The 27,917-nt window shown below is 39.9% G+C and overlaps 1 protein-coding gene across 1 annotated transcript in view; it reads right to left on the reverse strand.

The window, feature by feature from the left end:
- PRKD2 (protein kinase D2) overlaps nt 1–27,917 on the reverse strand; it is a 3,293,129-nt gene that overhangs the window by 2,534,155 nt on the left and 731,057 nt on the right. The window contains exon 3 of the mRNA XM_044081637.1: nt 13,770–13,901. Within this exon, the coding sequence (XP_043937572.1) occupies nt 13,770–13,901 (132 nt within the window). The remainder of the gene's footprint in view (nt 1–13,769; nt 13,902–27,917) is intronic.

The following is a 27,917-nucleotide window of genomic DNA, read 5'->3' on the forward strand; positions in this document are numbered from 1 at the left end:
AGGAGACAGACCGGACTCTGAAAATACATCATCTACAATGTCTAAAACAGGAGGAATAGCAAGGGGCCTGTGCTGAGTTAATAAAAGGAAGTCTCTGAGCCTTTTCTTGGATTCTGAGTAATCTTGGCTCTCCCATTGGAAATGCTCTCTCATAGTATGCAGGGTCTCCCCAAAAGAATAATCCTCAGGAGGAGAGGCTGAAGGGATAGATTCTTCAGCATCAGAATCCTCATAGGGAGGAAGAGAATATTCCTGTTCAGAAGAGGAATCAGAGGAAATGGAAACCTGATCTGAAGATTCATATTCTATCTCTTGCCTAGGCCTCTTAGGAGGGGGATGGGAATGCCTGATCAAAGTAATTAGGTCTTTGGCCATTTTAAGCATCTGTTTTTTAGGCATGGAGGCCTGTCCAGGAGAATGCTGTACTTGTTTCTTTGTCTTTAGAGCTGCTTTAGTCTTTGCCTTTGAAGCTGAAGTTGGTTTCACATATAACTGTGTAGGCCTGAAAACACCCTCAGAAGCCGATGCCTGCTCAGCGGTTCCGGACCCATCTGAGGGAATAGTTTCCGAGTGTCCAATACCTTCAGTTTCCAGCAGCCTAGTCGGCTCCACGTGGGAACTGGAAGCGGCCTGTGGCTCTGAGGTAGCAGGCATCAGGGACTGCGAAAGCGCCTGAGAACCGGCGAACCGGCAACAGGCCTAGCGGAAGCCTCGTTGTTGGTTTCGGACCTCGGATGCCTGTCCTTTTCTTTTTCTTTGCACTTTTTATAAACTCCGGTAGTCAGCTGTTCCAACGGCATTATATAATTAGATCTTCTGCCAAAGTAATGAAATGCAAAATCGTACCGACGCTTAATAGTGTGTTGGTTAAATCTAGCACAAAACCGACAACTAGCAATGTCGTGGTCAGGGCCTAGGCAAGGACTACAGTAGGAATGAAAATCCTTATGAGGTATTTGCTTCCCACAAGAAATACAATTATTAACTTTTTCTGACATCGGTCTGGAGCAAGAAAAAAAGTTTCCCCAATGGGGTACTTAGCTTTAATGAAGACTTCGGATCTGAAATTCGAATTTGAAAATCTCAGGAGTCGGCCGACCGGCACTTGCAAACTGCTTTTGCTTCAGGCACCGGGTGGCAAGAATGACTGAAGAAAATGGCATCAGCTGCATCTTTTATACCCCTGTCGCACTGACGTCAGGGAGGAGGCGACAGCAACCGATGCCGGACCTAGACTTTGGAACTCAGGCCGACTGCGGGTCGCCTGCTAGCAGTATAACCCAATTGTAATGACTGCAACAGTGAAGCACGATGAACATCAGCATTTCTTCTCAGCTTTAGACACACTTAAATGATTCTTGGAGTTTCACAACCTGAAGAGTCATAACACCTTAAAAGCCAGACTTTTCCTCACAAATTGCATCCTGTATAATAAGCAAACTTACAAACGTAATGTAGCACTCTCTCTACCACACAAATCTACTTGTAAAACGGTGAGATGAACACCTACTTGACTAAACTAGCCAAAGAGCTGCCTCATTCAGATTTTCATTCAGTCAAGACTGGTAACATTCACACACCAAAAACAAATAGCTCTTAGTATATATGAATGCTCTGACCTGGGGTCACTCTTTTTCATTATCTAATACCAGCCTCAGTACAATCCTGTTTAGCAATCCTCCCCAGTTTTAAAATGCTTTGGTCAAACTGACTTGCAAAGGATTTCCAACAAACAGCAGCACTGCCCTTTCTGACCTCTTTGCCAAGATCTACACATGGTTTAACTCCCTTGGACCTTTTCTTGAACTGTGGCACACTGAGGAATTTCACCAAAGTACTTGATAAGTGGTTTGCTTCCTCTCCATATAGGAGGGTCTTATATTCTGTTCATCAATGCAGATATTTAACCACTCATACCTCTCAACTGTCCAGATTTAAACAGAATGCCCAGATTTTTGCCTCATATTTTTAGTCTGGTCCTCACAAAATGTGTTGTTTTCTGTGTTTTTGTGGCAAATCAGTGAGAACTGAACTCACTAAATAATGACAGGCATTTGAGTTTCAGACTTCATATCCTTCAGCAAATACATAATAGAATACCTTTTATTCTACCACCTTTATAAGTTTATGTATTTGTGCTCAGTAGCAGAACTGTTTTAGCTGGCTGTGACTGATTCTACAACCATCTAGATATACAAAGCTGATTTAAATATACTTTTTTGCACTTGTTCTGTTTCAGTGATAATAAACAAAACTGTACTGCATTTATTTAACTGTTTCATTGAATACTGACTAAATATTGGTGGTCTCTCTCTCTCTCTCTCACTTGATGGCTTTGGAATTGCCTGCCCCTGCTGTAAATTTATCTTTGGACACTCCTCCCAGCCCCATCTCATTTGCTCACTCAACTGAGTCCGGTGACATCATCTGGGAAGGAATAGTCACCCCTTGCTTCTTAGACTGGACTATATGAAGAGACACATGAATGAACTCTGAGTATGTGACCCTAGCCCTAAGCAGCATCCTACCTTTATCAAGAATGATACCACAATACAAGCAAAGACAGAACCCACACTGTGAAAGTAGCAGACTCCAAATCCGACTTCAGACCAGTGACAAGTGGAGTACCACAGGGTTCAGTCCTGGGTCCTCTCCTGTTCGGTATCTACTTCTCTGAAGTACAGGCTAACACAGAAGGTCTTTGGCTAACGAAGTTCGCAGATGACTGCAAACTAGGAGCCATAATCGAAACTCCTAACGATGTGGACATCCTATGAAAGGGCCTCACTGAAACAGATGTCTGGTGTCAAAGCCATGGCCTCGAGCTCAATGCCAGAAACTGCATTGTCATCCCCTTTAGTAAAAACTCTGTACCCATGAACTGCAACATAGGCAGTAGTATACTTAACACCGAAAGTGTGATAAGAGACCTTGGGACACAGGTGGACAGTAGTCTCTCCTTTGATAATCACATTGCCACAGTGGTCAGGAAATCCTTCTATGTGGCACACCTCATCACAAAAGGTTTCTCATCCAGAAAAAAAAAAAGAGGTCATTGTTCCCTTCTACTCATCACTCATTAGACCCATTATAGAGTACAACGCCCCTTTTGGTATGTACCTCACAAGACATTTACACCAACTGGAAAGGCCACAGAAATACCTCACAAAGAGGATTACCAGCCTCAAACAGATGCCCTACGTAGACCGTCTCAAAAAACTCCAGCTTTACTCCGTCACATATCGCCTACTCAGAGGTGATCTCTGCCTAACATACAAAGCTATGTCAAACCCAGAGCTGTTGGACATGCTCCACTTGAAGAAACCCCCAATCCCTCCGAGCTACACGCTCTAGGGACCTAAACCTTGTCACCACAATAAACAGAACATGCCGGAGGGATAGATTCCTGTCCCAGAGACTTCCCATACTCTGGAATAAACTACCTATCTATATCAAACAAAGCTCCTCATTAGCACTCTTCAAGAAAAATCTTGATGATTGGATGGGAAATAGGAAATTCACCCCGGGGATCACCTCTGTGGCTCTGCTCGACAGTGGCACAGGAAAATAATTTTCTTGGGTGGTAAAAGCCTTTTTGGCTGGGCTTGTATAGGCCCCAGGGCCGATAGTCTAGTACCTACCTATGAACCTATGAACAACTGGCTTAGTTTCTGGTGTCTTTCCAAGGGGATCCAGTACCTGTCTGCCTGGGAAGACATGGCTGACAGGCCTTAATTGAGATGGCCTCCACCTTTCATCCCTGGGATTCCGGATCCTGGCCAAGGCTCTTTGCCTCCCACATTGTGCCTTTTTTAGGCTATGTTCCAAAGACAAATCTTCCAACATAAAAGATCTATCAAAAAGCAAATTGAAGGTCATGCTGCTTAATGCTAGGAGCCTTAACTTGAAAATGCACTTACTGGAGGCTCTGCTCGCACTGGAAGATGCCGTCTGTGTGGTCACAGAAACTTGGTTCAAGGGTGTGGAAAGCACCCCTGCCTTACCAGGCTATAAATCTTTCCACACATTCCAACCTCAAAATAAGGTTGGGAAGATTAAGAGTGGTGGAGTCTCTATCTTCATTAAGCATGATGCCCTGGAATTACTCCAGGTACAACTGACAGTTAAGCAAGACACACATCCAAGTTACAGTCAGCTATAGACCCCCTCCATGACACAGGACACCCACACTCCACCTACCTGGACCTACTTGACTCTATCAAGGTACCCTCTAACCTTGGTGACTTCAACATCCCCAACATAGACTGGATGAACTATTCCTGCATTAATGCACTTACACAATGACTGACTTCATCAATTCTAATGCACTAGACTAGCTTGTCTCATCCCCCACAAGGGGAGATAACATTCTGGACTTGGTTCTCACCAAGACGGGTGACCACTACACCAGCCCCATAGTATGTTCTTCCCTGGTGAGATCAGATCATTGGTCTGTCTCATTCAAAGTTTCTATTCCACCCCCCTCCAGCCATAACTAGGCTAAAAAACTTCTCAAAAGCTGACTACAACATCCTAAGGGAGGGTATCAGTAGCTTCACACCATCACCCCCCTCACAGGATGCAGACAACTACGCTGAACAATTCGCCAATGCAGTACATAAGCACCTGTACAACTGCATGGACTCGGCCATAGCCAACAGAAAGTACACTTGTGTACACTTACCATAAATGTAGATGTTCGAGTGTATTCACTGTTGCAGTCGTCACATTTGGGTTATCCCTGCCAGGGTAGCCCTCAGCCGGCCTGAATACTAGAGGCTTAGTATTTCTGCGTCAGTTGCTGTTGCTTCAGGACTGACATCAGGTCATCAGTAGTATAAAGCAAGGCAGCCGACACCATTACATCAGTTGTTCTTGGCCTGTCAGCAGCACCCAACTGGGAGCCAGGATGTGGTGGAAGAATCCCACAAGTAGAAAGTAAATAGCAAAAAGTTCCTTGTAAGGAGAGAGGGAGAGAGAGAGAGAGAGAGAGAGAGAGAGAAAGAAGAGGAGGATAGAGGGAGGGAAACCAGGACTGCAACAGTGAATACACTCGAACATCTACATTTATGTTAAGTGTATACAACTGTACTATGTTCTTTGTGTTTCACTGTTGCAGTCAACATTTGGGTTAATTACCAAAGCTGAGGAAAAGGGTGGAGGCAGCCAAGGAGACTAGGGGCTGGCTAGGATGCCCTGCAAGACTGCAGTGGCAAAGCCTGCCCTGGATTTGGAGAAGATAGGCAGGTGGTAATGCTTAGTGAAAGTGTGAACAGATGTCCAGGTGGCAGCCTCCAGGATGTCACTGGTGGGACTCCTCTGTGGAAAGCTGCGGAGGTGGAGGCTGCTCTGGTAGAGCAGAGTCCTGACCCCCTTAGGGGGAGGTTTTCCGTGTTGCTTGCAACAGAAATGGATGCAGTGTGCTATCCATTTCAAAATGGTTTGTTTGAAGATGGCTTTGCCCTCTGCCCTTGCAGCAAAGATGACCAGTAATTTATCAGTTTTTCCTGAATGATTTAGTCCTGTCTAGATAGAATCTGAGCTGTCTGTGCACATCTAGAGAGTGCAGGATCCTTTAACCTTGTGTTGTGGGTTAGGGAAAAACGTGGCTAAATGAATGGATTTGGTTGAGAGCCACACTGGACACCACTTTTGGCCTGAAGGATGGGTTAGTCCTGAGGGAGACCCTATTAGCATGGAAAATGATGAAGGGCTCTACAGCCATAAGTGCTTGTAGCTCGCATATTCTTCTAGCTGAAGTGATGGCCAGAAACAAGGCTGTCTTCCAAGAGAGAAACTTTAACGCTGCTGAAGATGCTGGTTCAAAGGGGGGCAGTGTGAGCTTTTCCAACACAAAGTTTAGGTCTCAAGCTGGAGCAGGTGCTCTTCTGGGTGGCCTCAATTTATTAGCTCCTCTTAGGAACTGTTTGATGAGGGGGTGGGAGAAAAGAGATTGCTTTGTGCTGAAATGAGCAGAGATGGCAGAGGCATGAATTTTAACAGAAAATAAGGATAGACCCCTGTGTAGTAGGTCAGCCAGGTAGTGCAGGATGAGAGGTAGGGAGAGCTGTACCATTCCGGCTCCGTTAGCCTGGATCCAGGTGCAAAACCTTTTCCACTTGCCAACATAAGACTTTCTAGTGCTAGGGCATCTGGCCTAACGTATCATCTAGAACTTGTTTGCTTGAATTGGCAGATTGTGAAGTGGTCAGGAAACAAGCCAGGATGCCAGACTGAATGTTTGCAATTGGGGATGCATGAATTCTCCATTCCTCTTGGTCAGGAGTGTTGGGATCTGAGGGAGATGCCATGGTGGCAGGGATGACAGGTTGCAAAGCAGTGGGTACCAGTGCTGGCGTGGCCAATCTGGGGCAATCAGGATTGTCCTTGGTTTTCTTCCCTTATTTTGAGCAGTACCCTTGAAATGAGTGGTAGAGGGGGAAATGCATAGACCGAGAGGTTGACTCACTGGAAGGATACAGCATCCACTTTCCAGGCCTTGCTGTGAGGTTCCCTGGTGGAGAATTTGCTGAGCCGATGGTTGGAGTGGGAGGCAAAAAGGTTGACCTTCGGGGTGCCCCATTTCTGGGTTACAAGGGTGAAGGTTCTCTGGTCTAACTGCCACTCGTGTGGGTCCAGAAGATTTCTGCTTAAGTTGCCTGCCAGAGAGTTGAGAGAGCCTGGCAGGAATTGTGCTAAGAGGTGTAGATGCATGGCTGAGGCCATGTGCCAAAGGGTCATGGCGAGCCTGCACAGAGGGTATGAGTCTCTCCCTGCTTGCTGATATACTACATCACAGTGGTGTTGTCTGTTTTGATTAGTAGAGGCCCTGGGGAGAATAGGGGTCCGAAGGCTGTCAGAGCATGCTGAACAGCCAACATCTCTTTTTGGTTGATGTGCAGATGTATTTGATTTGGGCTCCATTGGCTCTGAATGCACCTGCCGTCCAGGTGTGCACCCCAGGCATAGTCTGCTGCGTTTGCGGTGAGAGTCTGGCTGGCTTAGGGTTGTGAAAAGGGAAGTCCCTTATTGTGGCAGCATGCTGCTGCCCACCAAAGAAAAGCTTTCCTTAAACAAGGTATCATTGGTATAAGAGTTTCCAGGTCTTGGCAGTGCTGACACCAAAGGCTTTTTAGGTATCATTGTAGTTTCCTCATATGCAGTCTGACATATAGAATGAGTAGAATGCAAAAGGCATGAACCCCAGAGCTTGCAGGATTTTCCTTGTGGATAACTGGGGTCTGGTGGCTAGTTGAGATAAGTAGGCTGTCAGGTAGGTTTGTTTTTCTGGAGTAAGGAATGCCATCTGGGATGCTGTGTCCAGGCTTGCTCCCAGGAATACAATTTTTTGTGTGGGTAATAGTTTGGATTTCTTTTCGTTGATCGTACACCCCAGGGAGGTCAGTAGGTCCTTTACAAAGGTAAGGTGCTTTAGCAGCTTTACCTGTCTGCCTGAATCAGGCAGTCTAAGTATGGGTAAATTTGAATATTTCTTTGTCTGCAAAAAGCATTTTGTGAAAACTCTGGGAGCAGTGAATAAGCCAAAGGGAAGCGCACAGAACTGAAAGTGCAGTGATCCTGCCCTGAAACAGATATTTCTTGCATGATTCCCTGCATTGGGATGTGTAGGTAAGGCCTCTTTTAGGTCTAGGGTGGCTAACCAAGCATCCTTATAGAGCATAGATAGGAGTTGCTGGAGGGTGGGCATTTTGAATTTTGGTATCACCAGAAAGGTGTTTAGAATGGATAGATTGAGGATGGGGCACCATGTGCCCACTTTTCTGGGTGCCAGGAAGAGTCTAGAGTAGAAACATTTGCTTGTTCTGCAGGAACATGCTCTACTGCCCTCATAGAGAGCAGTGAAAGGACTTGCTTTTTGGCCACTGTCCACTGGTTTTGGGGAAGATCTGGGAACCTTTTTTGGGTTAGTAGTGTGCGGAAATAAAATTTGTATCCCTGGGACACTATGTTGAGGACCCAGCGGTCGTTGGTAATGGTGGCCCAGGTGCTTGTGTGAAAGGATTTCTTCCTAGTGGCAAGAGTAGGTGGGCAGAGGGACTGGATGGAAATGTAAAGTCATTGCGAGTTCTTACCATGAGGGGGTGGCTTAGCACTCCCTGATTTTGAAGAGGAGGAACTTCATTGCTTAGATCTCTACATTCCCTGGGGCTGTTGTCTGGGGGCTCTGCTTCCCCGAGGTCTGGGCTGAACTGACCTGGAGGGTGCAGGAAAGGACCAGTGCTTGGGGGGGCAATGCCTACTGAACCTCAGTGGCTGTACCTGCAAGAAGTCTTTATCTGTCTGCATAGATTTAGCTTTTTCTTCCATCTTTTTTAAGACCTCATCTGCCTTGGTGCCAAATAAGTTGTCTTTGTGCAATAATTTGGATATGACATGGTCTGACAAGGGTTGTTCCTTAAGCCAAGCATGCCTTCTAATGACAGAACCAGTGACTGCTGCCCTGCAAGATGCTTCTAGGGCATCAAAACCACATTGTAAGGCGTGCTTACTTACTTGACGTGCAGAATGCATTAACTCTTGTAACTCTATTTTCTGCACAAGCATGAAAAGAAGATATTCTTTGTTTGAGGAGTTCCATGGCATGTTGCTGATATTTCAGCATATGGAACTGACAATTTAGTGCAAGAGTAGCAGAGGTGTATACTTTTTTACCCCATCTGTCTAATGCTTGGGAATCCCTATCTGAGGGGGTGGGATTCTTAGCAGAAGTTGCTTTAATTCCTTTAGGTCCTTGAGAGATAACCTCGTGGTCAGCAGTAGGATTTTTGAAAATAAATTTGTGAGAGTCAGGGACTCTATAGTACCTGTCAGGTTTTCTGGGAGCAGGAGAGAGGGTGTCAGGAGTCAAACTGGATTCATTAAAAACATCATCCACAACATACAGGACAGGAGGAATGGTCAGGGGTCTGTGCTGTGGAAGACCGAAGAATACCCTGAGTCTCTTTTTTTGACTGAGGGTAGTCCTGACATTCCCATTGGAAATGCTCCCTTAAGGTACGTAGGGTTTCCCTAAAGGAAAAATTCTCGGGTGGAGAGGCTGAAGGGATGGATTCCTCTGCATCAGAATCCTCATAAGCAGAGAGGGGTTGCATATCTTCATATTCAGATGCATCAGAGTCATCAGGCACCTGTTCAGATAAAACTACTGGGGACAAATCTCTTTTTCTTTTGGAAGGGGTAGCCTGGCTTCCTCTGATAAGCATTATAAGGTCTTCTGCCATTTTAAGCATTTGAGACTGAGGCAAGGAAGAATGTGCCTGAGCTTGGATCATCAGTTTTTGGGTGTGGTTCGTACCCTAGGCAATAGAAACTTGGTAGTTTTCGAAAGAACGGTAGATACGAAAGAAGTCATTGGTCTGTGTTGAGAATCGGTAGTGCGAAGTACTTCCTCGGAAGCCAGTGCCTGCTCAGCTTCTCCGGACCCATCTAAGGTAGAGACATCTGCAGGATCCTTAGTCGATGAGTCTCGCGGCGTACCGGCCTCCGAAAAGGTCTCGGTAGCAGCCTGCAAATCTACAGAAGCAGGCATCACGGACTGCAAAAGCGTCTCACTGAGGACCAGAGAACTGATGACTAGCTTATCGGAAGTGTTGGCAGTTCTGGATCTGTGCAGTCTGTCTCTGTCTTTATCATTATGTTTTTTTGGAAGATCTGTTGTCGGATGGCTTACTGAAGTCATATCAGAATTTGAGGATGGAGAACGAAAATATCTAGCTACAATAAGGGCCCGACGACATTTAGTTCAGGTGTTGAACAAAGCACAAAAGCGACAGCGAGGGACGTCGTGGTCTGGGCCTAAGCAAGTGATGCAATAAGAATGAAAGTCTCCATGTGGTATTTGCTTTTCACAGGCGAGACAATTGTTAACTTTTTCTGACATCGGTTAGAGCAAGAAAAAAGGATCCCCAACAGGGTACTTAGCTTTAGAAGACCTCAACTTCAATTCAGAAACAGAAAACTCACGTAGCGGCCGACCGGCACTCGTGCGAACTGCTTCTGCTTCAGGCTCCTCTGCAAGAAAGACTGATGTAATGGTGTCGGCTGCCTTATTTTATACCACTGACAACCTGACGTCAGTCCTGAAGTAACAGCAACCAACACAGAAATAATAATCCTCTGGTATTCGGGCCGGCCAAGGGCTACCCTGGCAGGGATAACCCAAATGCAATGACTGCAACAGTGAAACACGAAGAACATCTAAAACCTGCTCCTCAAGAAAACACAAACCTGTCTGGTGGACATCCTCTATCCACAGGCTTTACAACAAAAGGAAGAAACTGTTGTCCAAGGGTAAAAAGGAACAAATTCCAAATTGGAAAAACTCCCTCCTCAGCCTCAACAAGCAAATTAGATCACTAGTGAAAACCTCCAAAGCCAATTATGAATTGAAACTAGCCTTTTAAACAAAGGGAAACCACAAAGCCTTCTTCAGTTATGTTAGGAATTTCCATGGCAAAGCCCAGGTTTGCTCCAAATTAGTATTTAACGGTACCACTTACAATGATCCTGTTGACTTAGCTAACCTGTAAGCACATAGGTTCCATGCAAACTTCACTCCCCATCCCCCTACAAAGGCCCATTCTACGTCCCGAATACTTGTCCTGCACCTCACATCGCTGTAGATCAAGTGTTAAAGGCCCCATCCAAGCAAAGAACACAGCTTCCATGGAACCTGATATCCCAGGCTGTTTTCTGCACCATCTCCAGCAAAAACTAGCTTCACCATTGAGCACCTTATTCAACCACAGCCTAAGTACAGGTTTCATTCCAGTAGAGTGGAGAACTGCCACTATCTTCCCCTTGCACAAACATGGTGCCGCTACTGACCCTGAAAACTATTGCCCCATTGGCTTGACAAGTCTGATCTGTAAAACCATGGAGCGTATTATTATGGATCTCAGAAACAAGGACATAGGCAATCTCCAAGCACTTGACCCCACCCAGTTCAGATTCGTCAAGGGCAGATCTTGCCTGTTGAACCTGGCTGACTTATTTGAGACTTGTCACCAAGGGCCTGGATGAGGGAAAGTCAGTACATACAGCTTACCTTGATTTGGCCAAGGCCTTTAATACAATCCCCTACTCGGGCATCATCAGAAAGCTAGCACAACTTGGCATAAATCTCATCAAGTGGGTGGCCAACTGTCTCACTGATAGGACCCACAAGGTCAAAATAGGCACCTCCACCTCTGACAGCAGACCTGTCACTAGTGGTGTTCCCCAGGGATCTGTCCTGGGACCCCTACTGTTTGGCATTTACTTCTCAGAAGGCCTGTGGCTGACCAAATTTGCTGATGACTGCAAGCTGGGTACTGTCACTGACTCCCCAAATGATATTAACATACTGCAAGAGGGTCTCAAGGCAACAAATGACTGGTGCCTAAGTCATGGACTTAAGTTAAATGCAAAAAAATGTATCATACCATTCGGCAAAAACACAAGCCGTACTAATTACCATATCAACGGCAACTCCCTAAACACACGACTTGTGGTGAGAGACCTGGGTACTCAGGTTGACAACAATCTCACATTCGACCATCATGTAGCAGCAGTGGTCAGAAAAGCCTTTTACTTAGTTCATCTCACAAGTAAAGAGATTGCATCCAGAAAAAAGGAGATTATGACCTCTCTGTACTCCTCCCTCATTAGGCCAATAATTGAGTATAATGTCCCATTTGGTATGTACCTCTCCAAACAACTGCACCAACTGGAAAAACCACAGAAACACCTCACAAAGAGAATCCATGACCTCCAACACCTGTCCTATGCAGACAGTCTCAAATAACTGCCACTCTACTCGGTATCGTACAGATTGTTCAGAGGTGATCTGTGTCTCGCTTACAAGGCAATATCAGACCCTCACCTACTTAGAGATGCTCCACATCCAGAATAGACTTCCCATACATGTCAAACAGAGTACCTTGCTGACCCTCTTTAAGCGCAACCTTGATGAGTGGATGAAAAACCACATATTTGTCCCAGGTGTTCCACCTGTGTCCTCACTGACAGGGGCACGACACGTGCTGACTGAAGTTTTTTTTGGGGGGATAAACTCTTGGCTAGGCTTGTAATGGCCCCAAGACCATTAGCCTAGTAACCTCCTATGATCATATGAGAGCAATACAAATGTGCCCCTATTTTTGGGGCTTTGTCCAGATTTTTGGGGGATAGAGGTTGAGAGGTATATTAACTACCTGGCTCAACCCCCATCTAAGACTCTCAGCAAATATGGACAAAGTGAGCAACACACTCAAACAGCTAAAGGGTACCTGACACAAAGCAGTTCAATGCCCTTAACTTCTAATGCAAAACTTACCACTATAAAAGGCATTATAATATCCATGGCAGAACACAATAACTAGATATCGCTAAAAGTTCCTTCTTTGATTTAATTTTATTTTAATTTGTTCACGGTATAAGTGAGCCTGTCCTTCTCTCACCCTTTTCAGTCAAAACATAATACACAAGGTAGCTGTAACCACAATATATACATATAAATTTATTGCAGCCAATTAACCAGTATGTTTTTGGATGCAGGATGAAATCACCATATCTAGAAAAAAACGACACAGACGTGGAGAGCATACACATTTCAAAGAGACTGTGACTAGAAGACAGGATTGTACCTGGGCACTGGTGGTGTGACAAATATTTCAATAGTATGCAACCATGCTGCCAATGTTCCTTCAAATACAGCAGACTTCAAGGCTTCTAAGTAAAACATGCAGATTCATGGTCAGAGCTCATTGACTTTCATCATGAAAAAAAAAAAAAAAAATACCATGATGTGAAAGCAGAAACTAGGTCAATGTGGGATACATACCCCCAGACAGTTTCCAAAGTAGAAGCAAGTGTCCAATTAAAAAAAAAAAAAAAAAGTTAAAAGCGTACTTAAATATGCTACCAGCTCCATATGAAATGCAGAAGTTATGCAAATTTGGGTATGTTGTGGGTGCTGGTAACAGCACTCTTGCAGACAGACTGAAGCAATGCTAATTTCTTGAATTCTAATCACACCTTGACTCTGGAACAGTGGTCAATTACTGTCAAGAAAAAAAAAAGGCAGCACCAATTACCCAAATAGCCAGTGCTGCCTTTCTCTCATAAATCTTCAAACTTATCTTCATAGAACACAACATTTGGTTCTCTTCAGTCTCCTGTGCTCATGCTTATTCATTCCCTTCATATATCTCCCTCTGCCTACTCAAAGTGTTTAACCAAGGCTTTTACCATACCAGGGGCCAAAGGCCTTGAAAACTCTTTCACCTGATACTAGGAGACTGCCCACATTTAAACAATTTCAGGACAGGCTAAGTAGCCATTATCTGATAAAGACAGAATACAACTGAATATAGTAGTACTTTTTATGTCAGTCAATTTCCTTAATTTATTAATTTAGGTAAAGCTAGCATATTACTCTGAGATGTTCAGCTTCAAAATTGTACTGCATTGCTAAATTCTGGTAAATACAGCTATTTCTTCCGTATCTGGTTTTATAACTGCTGAAGGGCCCATGAGATCCAGTTTAACTACCTCAGTAAATAAATTCATGCACAGATACACATATACGTATAGGTTCTGAAAACTGGAAAACAAATGCTCATAGATAAGAAGAGGTACAATTCACCACACTTCTTCATAAAGTTTTCTTTTTTCTTGAAGTTTTGAATTCAAATCCTGTAATACTATCCAGTGGGAAAGGTCATGGAGAATGATTTAATCTTTATATGCTGCATCTAGCTACTTACCATCACACTTCAGTCCTTGTCGCACCAGCCCAAACAGCATCTCTCCACAGTGATCACAGAATGCTGGAGAACGATATGAGTGGACATTTAGTGCATGTGGCCGGATCTGGAAGTCTTCAAATGTGGCTGATGCTGAAGATGAAAATAACAGAAAATTAGGAGATCTTATAAATGTGCAAAATTAGGCAATGTTTATTCTTATATTTTATTTACACAGCAAATGTAGTGTCTCTGTTGTTGCTTTTGGTGAAAATTTTAAATCAGAAGTATTAGCAGTTTCTGAAACTGCAACCATAAAAAGCTGTTCCTGTCTATGAATGTGATCATAGCACCCGCACTTCTTGGATACCACTTCTAATACTGCTTAAGACACTTTTTCCTCTGTTCTGGCAATTATTCACACAATAACGACACACTACTACTCAAAAACAAGCATGCTGATTAGACACAGCCCAACCAGAGTGCCCCTTGTAAATCGAGCATATATCAATAGAAAAAAGTCCAGCCGCTAATGTACCATTCAGCAGCCAGACTTTCTATTGGCAAAATGCTGGGGAACAACAAAATATGAGAAAAGTCTATGTTCTGCAAAACTGAAGAAATACAAACATACCAGATTTTCCTTGTATTTCCTTTGTCCCTCATAAAATTCTGACTTTTTCAACATTAAAACAGCAATGAAGATTCTCTTTTCTCTGTTACTTCTTCTGTACTTCACCGATGTACTATGCAAGCATCGGAACACAAGCCCCATATGCATGTGCAGTACATCAACCTACAGAATACAACATGAAAGAAGACATAAGTGCCATCATACAAAGACATTATTTAAGAAATGTAAGCAATTTCTTTCTTAAATAATGTCATTACATAAAGCAATAATCCATGCCTGTTTCTGGGTATACTGGGATTTACTCATGGCTGGCTTTGCTTAATCACTTAGGCTTCACCCTCGTGATAAAACCACACCAATCGTGGGTAAATCCTGATATACCCACACAATTGTGGATTACTGCTTAAAGACAGATAGATATTTTTTCTCTCCAAAGTCTTGAATGTTATCATATCAGAAAAAAAAAGAACAGTACTCTAATTCATAGACATAGCAGACTGGCAAAGGTGCAGTAATAACATACAATTTCTATTTATTCAAACCAGCTGTGGTGTTAACATTCTATAGTAACTACTTCACTGCATTATGAGTCCACATCTTTCAGCCTAACTAGTGAACTGAAATAATTCAATGATTGGAAGCCGTCATGTGAACCTTCCAAATTCTTTTTTTTTTTTTTAAAGAAATTATTTTCCAAATATAGCAACAGTTAGAATCACATTCGTCTGTCTAGATAAAATATTGTAACATTCTATATATAATATTTACAAATGGCCTGAACAAGAAGAGAGAAAAAAATAAGAGAATAGAGGAAAAAACAACCTTTGAAGCTAATTAGATTACTCATTAAGAGTCAATGTTCATTTTTAATGTCTCAATAAGGGAAATAATTTTCTGCCAAGGATTGATGATCCACGTTTTAGAAGTGATTCTCAGCTCTAACTTTAATTTCCAGTAGTGCTGTTTCTTCCATCAATTTCAGGAATTCTACGAAAGTGGGTTCATGAGATGACTTCCATTTTCTTGTTACACATTTCCTTGCTACTGCGAGTATAGTCCAAAGAAGGTATAAATCTTTTTTATTAATTTCTGTATTTTCATTAACATTCAAAAAAATGAGAGATTGTTAGTACAAAGGAATCTGAAAAAATAGCGTGTAGAAATTTAGTGATTTCTTCCCAAAAGTTTTTGATGTTAATACACTCATATAGAATATGTACAGGTCTGCCTTGCATCTTAATGAACATCTCCAACAAATAATATCATTAGATGAATTAACCTTGGCTAATTTACCAGGAGTAATAAATGCTCTGTGCAGAAATCTCCAGGTGTATATATCTTCCATACTTGTGATTCAGATGTTAATTTAACAGAATACAGAAGAGTGGTTTTACTTTCATTTGATAAGTTTGTTGATTGTCCTTTTGTAATGAATTCCCAAAAATTTTGATTTGGTTTAGTTTTATAATTCATTAAAATTTTATATATTTTGATGTTTGATTTGTCCAATTGTAATTATATATAATTTCAAATATATAATTTATAAGTTTAGGACTGGTTTTAAAAGAAGAACTATTAATTATTCTGCGTAGATCTTGTGCGTGTGATATTATACTCTGGAGTACTAACCAATCTGCGTCTGAGCTATTATATATATTTTGCAACTGTTGACTGTTTAGTACTCTGATTCTTTATACAATATTGCCAACAAGTACATTTTTTGTTCCCCAGTTAGAGTATTTTTATGAATCTTATTAAATAAATATTTTGTACAGCTAAAAGGCACTAATAGTTCTAGCCATAAATTCAAGTCTGTGTTAGTGTAGATAAATCTTCTGAATAAACTGTAAATGTAATTTATATAGTTTTAGTTGATTTTGTTATATTGTATTGAAAGTTGGTAATTAATATGCCATAGCTTATTATTTTGTTCATTTAACATGAGATTTTTGTTAGTTTATTTTCATTTAAAAAATAATAGTATGAAATGTTTTCCAGGAAGAAGAAGAATTGGGATTTATCCAAATTATGAATGTTCTAAAAACAGAAGCTTTTATGCATGTCTCTATATCTGGGAAGTTAATGCCTCCCAATTCCCAGGGCCTAATATGATGTGTGTAAGCTATCCTATTTCTTATTGGAAACCAAAACAAATTTAAAATAATTGTATTTCTCTCTTTTAGAATTTTTTTATTTGGTATCACAGGAATAGCCTGTGCTACAGTTTATTTTTGGAAGAATCATTTTTATTAATTGCATTCTATCATCAAATTTCATATACATTTTGTTCCATTTTACTGTTTGTGCTTGTATGTTATTTACAATATTATTATAATTTATGGTTAGAGTTGAATCCAACTTTTCACATAGCATTATTCCTAGATACTTTATAGAAGGAACATATTTACCAATTATATGATTTGTAATTGACAGGAAGTCTCCCTTGTTAAGGAGCATGAAATTGGACTTTGTTTTGTTAAAATGAAGACAAGAAATAAGGTCAAACTTATCCACTAGTTTATCTAATACTTGTAGAGATTCTTCTGAAACAGAAAGGGTGAGTAAAATATATTCGGCAAATAACATAACTTTTGAATTAAATTGGCCATATATGTCGATACATTTTATTTTAGAATCACAACTTATTAAGGAAGCAAAAAATTCTAATGCTAGCACAAATAAAATGGGAGACATTGGGCAACCTTGTTTTGTACCTTTAGTTATCTCAACAGCTTCTGAAGTAAATGGCCCAAGTTTTACATAAGCTCTATTGTCTTTATATATATTTCTTAGTGTGACGAAGTGATGGGGAAAATCATATAATTCGAATGTTTTGAAAAGATAATCCCATCTAAGTACATCAAAAGCTTTTTCTATGTCTAGGGTAACTATAACAGCTTCCTGATTATCTCTGTTGACTAATATAGACAAAGATTTTGTAATCGTTAAGTAATAAAATTGTCCCATAGGACTTGCATTGATTAGGGTTCTTGTTTTCCTTTACTACGGGTGTGATTAAAGAACATCTCCATGAGGGTGGCATTGTGCTTTGTGATTGTATTTCATTCAATGTTCTATGAAATAATGATATTGCTGAAGTTGGAAACATTTTATATATTTCATTTATTATTCCATCAATTCCTGGTGCCCTATTATTTTTACTTTCCTTACTTTTTTCAGTAACTTCATTTTAGGATATTTGTTTTTGAATATCTAATTTGAATTTTTCCAGTATTGCTTTTATTTTGCCAAAATTTAAGTCCAAATCTAAGGGATTAAATTGGGACTCACCATCTCTATAATGTTCAGTATAATGATATTTAAAAGAATTGAGAATGTCACTTATATCTGAAACATTTTTAATTTCGCTTCATGTATGAAGTTTGTAATATTTTCAATAGTTTGCCTTTTAATTCTTATTGCTAAATTATGCATATGTTTAGATGAGGTAGCATAAGAATTGTTTTAATTTCTCTATTGCTAAGTTAGTTTTATGTGTTAGAATTTCATTTTTTGTTTAGTTCCTCATTTTTTTTTTACTGTTAGTTGAGAATCTAGACCCATTGCTATTAAGTTCTGTAATTTGTTTTGGATGTTATGTAATTCTGATTCCCATTCTTTTGTTTTATTTTTAAACCACAAAATGATTTTTATACGTTCAAGGTATCCCATAAGATTATGTTTGATTCTTCAGTGTGATTTGTATCTAAAGACAATTGTATTTCTGAATCTAGCCAATATTTGAATTGTTTTATTTTTGTGATATACTCTGGTATTCTTATCATAAAGATTAATTTCTTATAATGAGTTTTTAATTTAAGAATTAATGAGTTGTGATCTGAAATAGGGCATGGAGTTATGAAAAAATGTGTTATTTTTGTATTCAGTTCCTGAGATATAAATATTTTGTCTATTCTTGTTCGACTACCATATCTATGGTCTTGTTGAGAGAATAATAAATAATTATTCTCTTTGAATTTGTACGAACCAATCAGATTCCAGTCCAACTTTTAAAAGCTTTCCCCATGAGGCTAATACAAAGACTTCTTTTATTTTTGGTCTCAGAATCATCAAAGGTGCAATTAAAATCCCCCCTACTATCAGGGTTCCTTTACATACCTTAGTGATTAGATCTAAATGTTTAACTGTCCCAACCCCTATTCCTGGAAACCAGCATATATACTTGCTAGTGTCCAGAATCTATTGTTGAATTTCACTATTATAATTGCTACAAGTCCTTCATTGTCTTCACAGTTGTACAAGATTGGAGGGTTAGTAACATTTTTCTTCCATAAGATTAATGCTCCTCTTGTCTTTGTATGACAAATGTGATATTATCTAATCATTACGATTCCATATATAGTTATCATTTGTTTTAAAAAGCAAAAAAAGAGAGCAACCAGCAAAAGTCAAAGTATTAAAATGAAAAAAAGCTGGCTAGGCAGAGTAGTACGAACACTTAATAAAAATATAAAAACAAAAGACTGTAAAACAGGATGAGTGCTTTCATACACAAAGGTACTTAATTAGATCCAATACAAAACACCACACCAGATTGAATTTATAGCTTAATGCCTGAGATTACGTGACTTCAAAATTGGTTTAACTGGGATAACTTCATTTAACCCCTTGCCTTCATTGGCTCTGAACAAATGCATCCATTTATTTCCACACATTCAGTTTTGGTCCTAACATCATCTCCTCTTGAGTTAGGTATGTATAATTCCAATACCATACATTTAAACCAGTGACTTGACCCTGCTGTCTTAAACATGTTTTGATAATGCATTTCTGTCCTCACCCTTCGTTATGCTATAGATATGTTCTCTTACTTGATCCCTTAGACTCTGGTTCGTCTTCTCAATATAGAAACTTTTGCAGCCCACACAGGATGCACAATATACAACAGTCTGACTGCTACAGTCAGCATGGAGTCTGATGTCATAAGCATGCCCCGTGTCTGGGTGTACAAACTGGTCATCAGTTTCTATAAATCTGCATGCATTGCAATGGTGGCAAGGATATGTACCTATCTGTCACTCACTACATTGCTTTTTCTACTGGTTAAAGACTTGTAAACACATCTTTCTTAATGAGGGGTGATTCTTGAAACAGAAAGAGGAAGAGTCTCCCAGGAAATCTTTACATTTCTCATCTGAAACAAGAACCCTCCAGTGTTTTCTGATAATCCCACAAATGGAACCAGAGTCCTTGGAATATGTAAGGCTCATTTGTGTTGGTTGTCTTGGCTTCATGGCTGAAGGGATAGACTGTTCGGCCTGTTCATTAAAGTATGGTCTAGTGCGGGTATCCCTCAACATGACTGCATCATTCTGTGCACTTGCCACTTCTGAACTATCATACCCTCTGCTTAAAAAGTTGGGCGTGAGAGTCTCAAATGACTCATACATATCACTATCTTTTGTGCTCAACTGGGCTGTCCTAAAGAACCGTCTCTTAAGAATGCATTTGTTCAGAGCCAGTGAAGACAAGGGGTTAAATGAAGTTATCCCAATTAAGCCAATTTTGAAGTCACGTGATCTCAGCCATTAAGCTATAAATTCAATCTGGTGTGGTGTTTTGTATTGGATCTGATGAAGTACCTTTGTGTATGAAAGTGCTCATCCTGTTTTTATAATTTTATTAAAAGTGTTTGTACTACTCTGCCTACCCAGCTTTTTCTTTAATTTTTAATCATTTGTTTTAAAGTGGGTTTCTTGAAGAAATATTACTTGTGCTTTATTTAATTTCAGATATCTCAATAGATTAGATATTTTCCTTGGGTTATTTAATCCACTGGTATTTAGAGAAAAAAAGAAGTTATGTACTCACTATAACGTTCCATGTGAGTTGTTCATCTCGCCTTCATTCTTACTGATGGGTTTGGAGCTGATCCTCGGCTCCGACTCGGCCAACTGCAAAAGCTCAAGGTCTTCAACCAACTCGAGGCCAACTCCCTATCCCATGATGCACCCTGATCTTCCCTCAGATCTTGTTTGCTGCCTGACTACCTAGTAGTATAAATATGCCACTCAGAGAGCTGGATAAGAGACAATGCACCATACAAGAAAGGTGACAGATCTCAAGTAGACTGCATGGGGGTTGGACGGTGGAACGCAAGAATGAAGGCAAGATGAACAACTCATATGGAACGTTATGGTGAGTACATAACTTCTTTATGTGAAGTTGTTCTATCTTGCCGTTTATTCTTACTGATGGGCAGCATCCCAAGCACCATCTTTCTCAAGTGGCTCATGGGAGAATATTCCTCAGAACTGTGGAACCAAAGGAGGTCCTATCTTCTGGAGGCCTTGTCTACTTTGTAATAAGTGACAAAGATATAAGGTCTTGACCAGGTGCAGAAATAGAATCTAATGGTAACCTTGCAGAAAAAGCTAATGAGGTTGAAACAGCTCTAGTAGAGTGGGCCTTTATTTTTTGTTGCAAGAGAGCATTCTCTGAACTATAAATGAAGGAAATGCAATCTGATAGCCATCTTGACAAGGTTGCTTTTGTCACTGGGGCACCTTTTTTGACTCTGAAACGGAAACAGAGCTGATCCGTTGATCTGAATTATTTCATTCTATCTAGATAAAATCTGAGTTGTCTATGAACATCAAGTTTGTGCAGCATGTGTTCCATCCTATTTGTGTACTGAGGAAAGAAAACGGGCAACTCAATGGATTGGTTAAGATTTGTCTCTGAACTTTTGGTAAAAATGATGGATTAGTTGTAAGCAAAAAACTGTCATTATGGAAAATCAGATAAGGAGGTTTGATGGTCAAGGCCTGCAACTCAGAAATCCTCAGAGCAGAAGTAATGGCTATCAGAAAAATAGTCTTCCATGAAAGGAATTTCATAGGACAGGATGAGGGTGGTTCAAAGGGAAGTAATATGATTCTGGAGAGAACAAAATTTAGATTACATGGCATGACTGGAGCTCTGATTGGTGTCCTCAAATGAATGACACCTTTAAGAAAGGCTTTAGCGAGTTGATGTGACATGACATTGCAGCCTTGGAAGCTGTGACATGACATTGGAGCCTTGGAAGCCAAGATGAAAGTTTGAGATTGCTGCTAATTGAACTCTGATGGTAGCTGCAGCAGTTCCTTTGTTGAAAAGTTTAGTTAGAAATTCCAATAGAGATGGGATCGGAGCTAGATAAGGGACATCATCATTCTGAGATGCCTATAAAGAAAATCTTTCCGGTGGATGATTTATGAGAGGATGTTATAATATGTTGGGCCTCAGCTGAGAGGTTGCAAATCCTGGCTATTGTGGGAATTGGAGCAGCCAAGCTGTCAGTCTGAGGGAATGAAGAGAAAGATGAAGAGCCTCTGATGAATGATGGGTCAACAGATCCGGAACATGGTCCAGGATCCAGGGTTCCTCCAAGAGATGAGGCTGGAGAAAGGGGAACCAAATTTGTCAAGGTCAGTAAGGGGCTATTAAGATCATGGTCCTTCCCAGAATTTTTGCTTTCTGTAATAACTGGGAATCAGAGGGACGGCATAAAGGAGACCCAGGGGCCAATTGTGCACCAGTGCATCCCTTGGGGCATCCCCTGGCAGGGGAATCAGGGCAAAGTAGCTGCTGCATTTCATGTTTGTTGGGGTTGCAAAGAGATCGCAGCAAGGCTGGCCCCACCTGCGGAACATCCGTTCCACTACTTGTTTCATTAGCTCCCACACGTGAGGTAGTAGAATTGCCCTGCTTAGCTTGTCTGCTATCACACTGGATTTCCCCGGGATGTGCGTTGCTATCAGAAAGCACTGGGTGGAGATTGCCCACTGCCATAATCTCATGGCATCCCGACACAGAGGGTAAGATTTGGTTCCTTCTCCTTTGTTGATGTACCAGACCACAGACATGTTGTCTGTCTGAACTGCATTTGTTCCCAGAGGTACAGAGTCTTGAAAGGACTGCAACGCTAGAAGTACCACTCTCAACTCCAGAACATTTATATGCAGATGAGCCTTGTGTTTCTTCCATGTGCCTTGTGTTGTTCTTCCTTAATAATGCCTCCCACACCCAATCAAGGAAGCGTCTGTGGTCACCGTGGCTATGGGATTGGGTAGAACGAATGGACGTCCCAGAGATACATGTTGAGACATCAGCCACCGTTGGTCCTTCTTGCACGTATTCGTTATGATAATTTGGTGTGACACTGGAAGTTCCTGAAAGGATGATTGAGAGAATAGCAGCCATTGTAGAACTCACAAGTGCATTCGAGCAAGGGAATGGCAATGATTGCTGCTGCCGCCATCGATCCTAGTAATTTGAGTATCATTGAGACTGGGGCTTTTTTCCTTGGAAGCAGGTCTAATATTTGTTTTCATAAGAGACATTCTTTCTGGAGGCAGACTTAATGTCACTGAAACTGTGTTTAGTTCTGCTCCTACAAGGATGGTCTGTTGTGATGGCGATAAGTTGATGGTAATCCCCAATTGACTGCAGAGATTTAAGGTTGTGTCCCTTGCATGAATAAGTTGATGCTTGATGATGGCAGTGAGGAGCCGGTCGGTCTAGATATGGAAACACCTGGAATCCCAACCATCTCAGGTGAGCAGTGACTACTGCCATACATTTGGTGAACACTCTGGGTGCTGTAGTGAGACCAAAGGGCAGAGCGCGAAATTGAAAATGGCTGGCTTCCAGCTGGAAATGTAGATGATCCCTGAATGGTCTGTCCATCTTTATGTGTAGTATGCATCCTGAAGATCTATAGAGCACATTCAACTGTCTTTCCCCAGAAAGGGAAGTACTGACGGAAGCGTTAACATTCAGAACTTCATCTTTTTTACTGACTTGTTTAGTCTGCTTAGGTCCAGAATAGGTCTCCAGTCCCCCATTTTCTTTGGAACTAAAAAGAATCTTGAGTAAGTTCCGGATCTTCTCTGGTCTGCTGGGACTGTCTGGATGACTCTCTTGTCCAGCAACCTTTGGACCTCTAAGGCTGCTTGGTCTCTATGGGTGGAACATCTGGGATTTTCTTTACTAGAGGGGGCAAAGGGATTTGAGTATCCTCTGAATTTTATGATTTGTACCCAGCTGTCTTTTATTTTTAGCCAAGCACCTAGGTACAAAGATAGGCCTCCACCGACTGCCTCCAGAGATGAAGTCAGGCCTCCTCTCAGGAGCACTGATAGGGCTTGCCAAAGAACTGATCTCTGTCATCCTGGTTCTGCGGACCCCCTCTGGTGCATGGACGATGTCTTCCATTATTACCCCTCCTCTGCCTCTAAAGGGGGTTTCACCATGAGTGCTCTGGAAAGATCCTTGAGATTTACGGAACCATATCTTTCCACCTCCCCTCCCCTTTGGGGTAAGGTCTATTCGGGGTAGAAAAATATACTCCAACGGCAGACAAGGTCTTTCCATCTTTTTCACTCCTTCAAACAAAGAGTGAGAAGGTCATAATGAAAAACTAAATGAAAACTTCAGCCAAGCTAGAAGTTCCAATGAGTGACCTCCCAAACCTCCTGTAACAGAGGCACATGGGATATATGCAAATGACCCTTATGAACATCAGGTGTTTCAGCTATATGGCGATTCTGATTGCACATGACTTTTACGTTTGAAGTCGTTTTAATGGACACTTTCAGGCCAATAAAGCTAAACCCCACTAGCTATGGATATGCATATTTCGTCCTTATGACCTCATGGGCATAGCATAAGCAGAGTGTTTGACTAAGCGTAAGAAACACAGGGCTGTTTTACCCAGCTGATGTCCATTATAATTAGGGTGACAGCAAAATATCCCAACTAACAAATTAAAACAAAGAGTGAGAAGGTCACACTGAAAAACCAATCAGTAAAAACTAAATGAAAACTTCAGCCAAGCTAGAACTTCAAATGAGTGACCGGTCAAACGTAAAAGTCATGGGCAATCAGAATTGCCATATAGCTGAAACACCTGATGTTCATAAGGGTCATTTGCATATATCCCATGTGCCTCTGTTACAGGAGGTTTAGGAGGTCACTCATTAGAAGTTCTAGGTTGGCTGAAGTTTTCATTTAGTTTTTACTGATTGTGTGACCTTCTCTCTATTTGTTTTAATTTGTTAGTTGGGATATTTTGCAGTCACCAAATGAATTAAGTAACAATGAAAGAATCAGGGTAATGAAACCCGACAAGGGCAGAGGGGTTGTAATTATGGACAAGTGGGATTTATACTAGAAGGATGATGGATATTTAGGACAAGGACAATCAATATGAACTTGTCTCTAGGAACAAGATAAATATTTCCTATAATAAGATAGATTTGATATTGGAAGATAATTTATTGCAAGACTGATTGACAGGGAGTTATATGACTTTTTAAAAGTACCCAAACCAGTCATACCTGTTATTTTCGGTATTCCGAAAATACACAAGTCCTTACATGATCCACCTTTAAAGCCGATAGTTTCCTCACAAGGTTCCAAGACCCAACCTTTAGCGATTTATGTGGATACCAAGTTAAAGAAATTTTACAACAATCATAGACATATTTTGATTGATTCATGGGTCTTTTTGTACAAAATTGGGCAGAGTCCATTTAAGAATGATATTATTTTTATTACTATTGATGTGAGGGACCTTTTCTCAGTCATTCCCCAGATGGAGGGATTAACATGGTTTGAAAGGATGTTGACAGAGACGGATTTTTTAACAGTAGATGAATACAAGCTGGTCCTAGAAAATATGGAGTTCGTCCTTAAATACAATTATGTATATTTTCAAGGGGATTATTATCACCAAAAAGAAGGGGTTGCAATGGGATCGACATGCGCCCCAATATATGCCAAAATTATTATGCTTTGTTGGGAGAGGCAATATGTGTTCAATTCGGAGTTTAGTCAACATATTATTAAATATTTTCATTTCCCTGACAATATTTTTGTTTTATGGAATGGTTCCTATGATAGTATTGACAAATTTATAGAACATATCAACAATACTACTAGTTTTTTACAATTTACATATCAAACAGGGGAAGATACTATACACTATTTAGATGTTAAACTAGAAAAAGATTATCAAAACAAATGTTACAAATCTAATATTTACAGAAAGGAACATTATTTCAATTCTTATTTACATTTTGAAAGTGACCATCCCCATCAATTAAAAAAGAATATAGTCAAGGGACAAATGATCAGAATGGCTAGAATGATCTCCGACACTAATGAATTTTTAAATGAAATTAACAATATTGAAAAGATGTTTTTGGAAAGGGGATACCCATCTGAATTTATTAAACCCATTAAGGGATATGTCCAGTTAGGAAGGGGTAACAAATATGTTCCCCTGTTGAATAATGATAACTTGACAGTAGATTCCAACCAGGATGGGAGGAGAAGTACTTTCAACAGGCAGGAATCCAACAATGTAGACACAACACCATATTTAACTTTGACTTACTACAAGGGAATTGGATGGTTAAAAAGATGTATAAATGAAACGTGGGAAATGTTCCAAAATATACCTACTAAAACTAATGTATTTCAAAGCAAGATAAAATACAGTTATAGGAGGAGTAAAAATATTAAGAATATTATTGAAAGCAATAAGAATAAGGCAGGAGGGACGTGTGCTAAACTTGGAACTTTCAGATGCGGGAGATGTGCTCAATGCACCTATATTGCTGGATGCAAGGAGGTTAAGTATCCCTAGTCTTGGAATGATTCTAAAGGCAAATAAATATAAAAGTTGCTACTCTAAAGGAGTAGTTTATTTGGCCTTCTGTAAAACTTGTTGACATAGGAAAAACGGAACGTCATCTTAGGACTAGAATCTATGAGCACATTAGAGACATTAACAAACACAGCGAAAATAATGCATTATATAGACATGCATTAATATGTAAAGAGGCTAATTATAAATTACGGGTCATAGAAGAAGTTAGTTACCCAGAAAGAGGTGGTGATTGGGAAACACAATTGGCGATTGGGAAACAATTGGAATTTTGTAAGATGATCTGGCAATTGAGACTTGATGCATGCTGTGGTAAAGGCCTCAATGACCATATTTCCATCACCCCTGTATTAAAACTCCTTGCAGCTGATCCGAAGAAACACGGGTGAAATAATAATAATAATTAATAATAATAACAATAATACTATTATATTTTATTATAGTATATAACAAATTAATAGTAATCAAATATACACTATATTTATCTTATAAATTATATCCTATTTTAAACAAATTCATACATGAAATATTTATTCATATATTTATTATATTTATTATATTCATATTTATTATATTTATTACATTTGTATATATTCATATATTTCAACACAACATGCATTTATTTTTCTATATTTCCTTATTGGATCATGTCTTTATATTTATCACACTATTGTTCATATTAAAGGTTTTAATAATTATATGTTATACCATTATATTTGTTTCTATTATACTTGTCTTTATTTATTTATTTATTTATATATTTTAATGTATTAATGTATTTAATCTGTATTTACTCTGTTATTTTACTATTGATTGTGGGTCAGAAAACAATTTAGTGAAAAGTTATTACAAGAAATAAGAAATAACTTGATTGCCATATATATTTTTATATTCCGTATTTTCATTTAAGTCCTTTCAATTTGTGTATATGTATGTTCTGCCTTTAAATTTATAACTTCAATTAATGAGGTAATTAAATGCCAGCCAATTACACAGTTTTAAAAGTTTTAGAAGTTGTATAAATACTGGAAATTGTGGTGAGACACTGATTCTGAAGAAGTCTCCTGGTTGGAGATGAAAGCGCTAAATCAGTGAAATCAAGCTTTATATTGTTCGTTACTTTTTGTTTTTAGCCCTTGGGCTTTCTTTAATAAATAATTTTCGTTTGATGACTTTGGGATTTTTGGACATTTTTAGTCCTGGTATACTTAAAGACAGCCTTCATTGTACCGGAGCAGTATCCTGCATTGTGTGGGTTACCTTAGTGTGATCTTGGTTATTGGTGGAACGTTTAACTGAACCCAGATTTTTTTTTTTGTATAAAAACGGAGAAGGCATTAGTTTTAACCAATTCTAATTCATTTTGTATGCCAATATTTCAAGTAAAAACTCACTCAAAGAAAACCTTCGACATTATAATATTCTATTTGGTCAATCATATTGATCAACCAAGGATATTATGTAAATGAATGCTATTTCACATTTATGTTTTATACATATTAGATGAATTGTATAATGGCAGATAATGCTTTCTGTATGCTATTTATTAGTTTGCATTATGTTAATTGACATTTTGTTTAAAGAAGCATGACCTTATTTCATTTAGCATAAATAGAATTTATATTAAGTATTAATTTAAAAGATTCAGTGGAATGAAACAAAAGAATTGTGTGATGTATTATAGACAGTACAATAAGTTAAAAACATACTTTTTTGTTTGCCTGAATATGAAGTTTATGTCTTAGTTGAGTCTGAGCATTTTGAAGCTTTCTGTGGTTTTAAGTTCAGTTCTTAGTTTATTTTTTTTTGAGCAATCCAAGTGTTTTTTTTTCAGAAGATCTTTTCAAAGTGGTAG

This window comes from Protopterus annectens, chromosome 1.part0 (assembly GCF_019279795.1).
Source record: "Protopterus annectens isolate FY-2018-M chromosome 1.part0, PAN1.0, whole genome shotgun sequence".
Taxonomy (NCBI): domain Eukaryota; kingdom Metazoa; phylum Chordata; order Ceratodontiformes; family Protopteridae; genus Protopterus; species Protopterus annectens.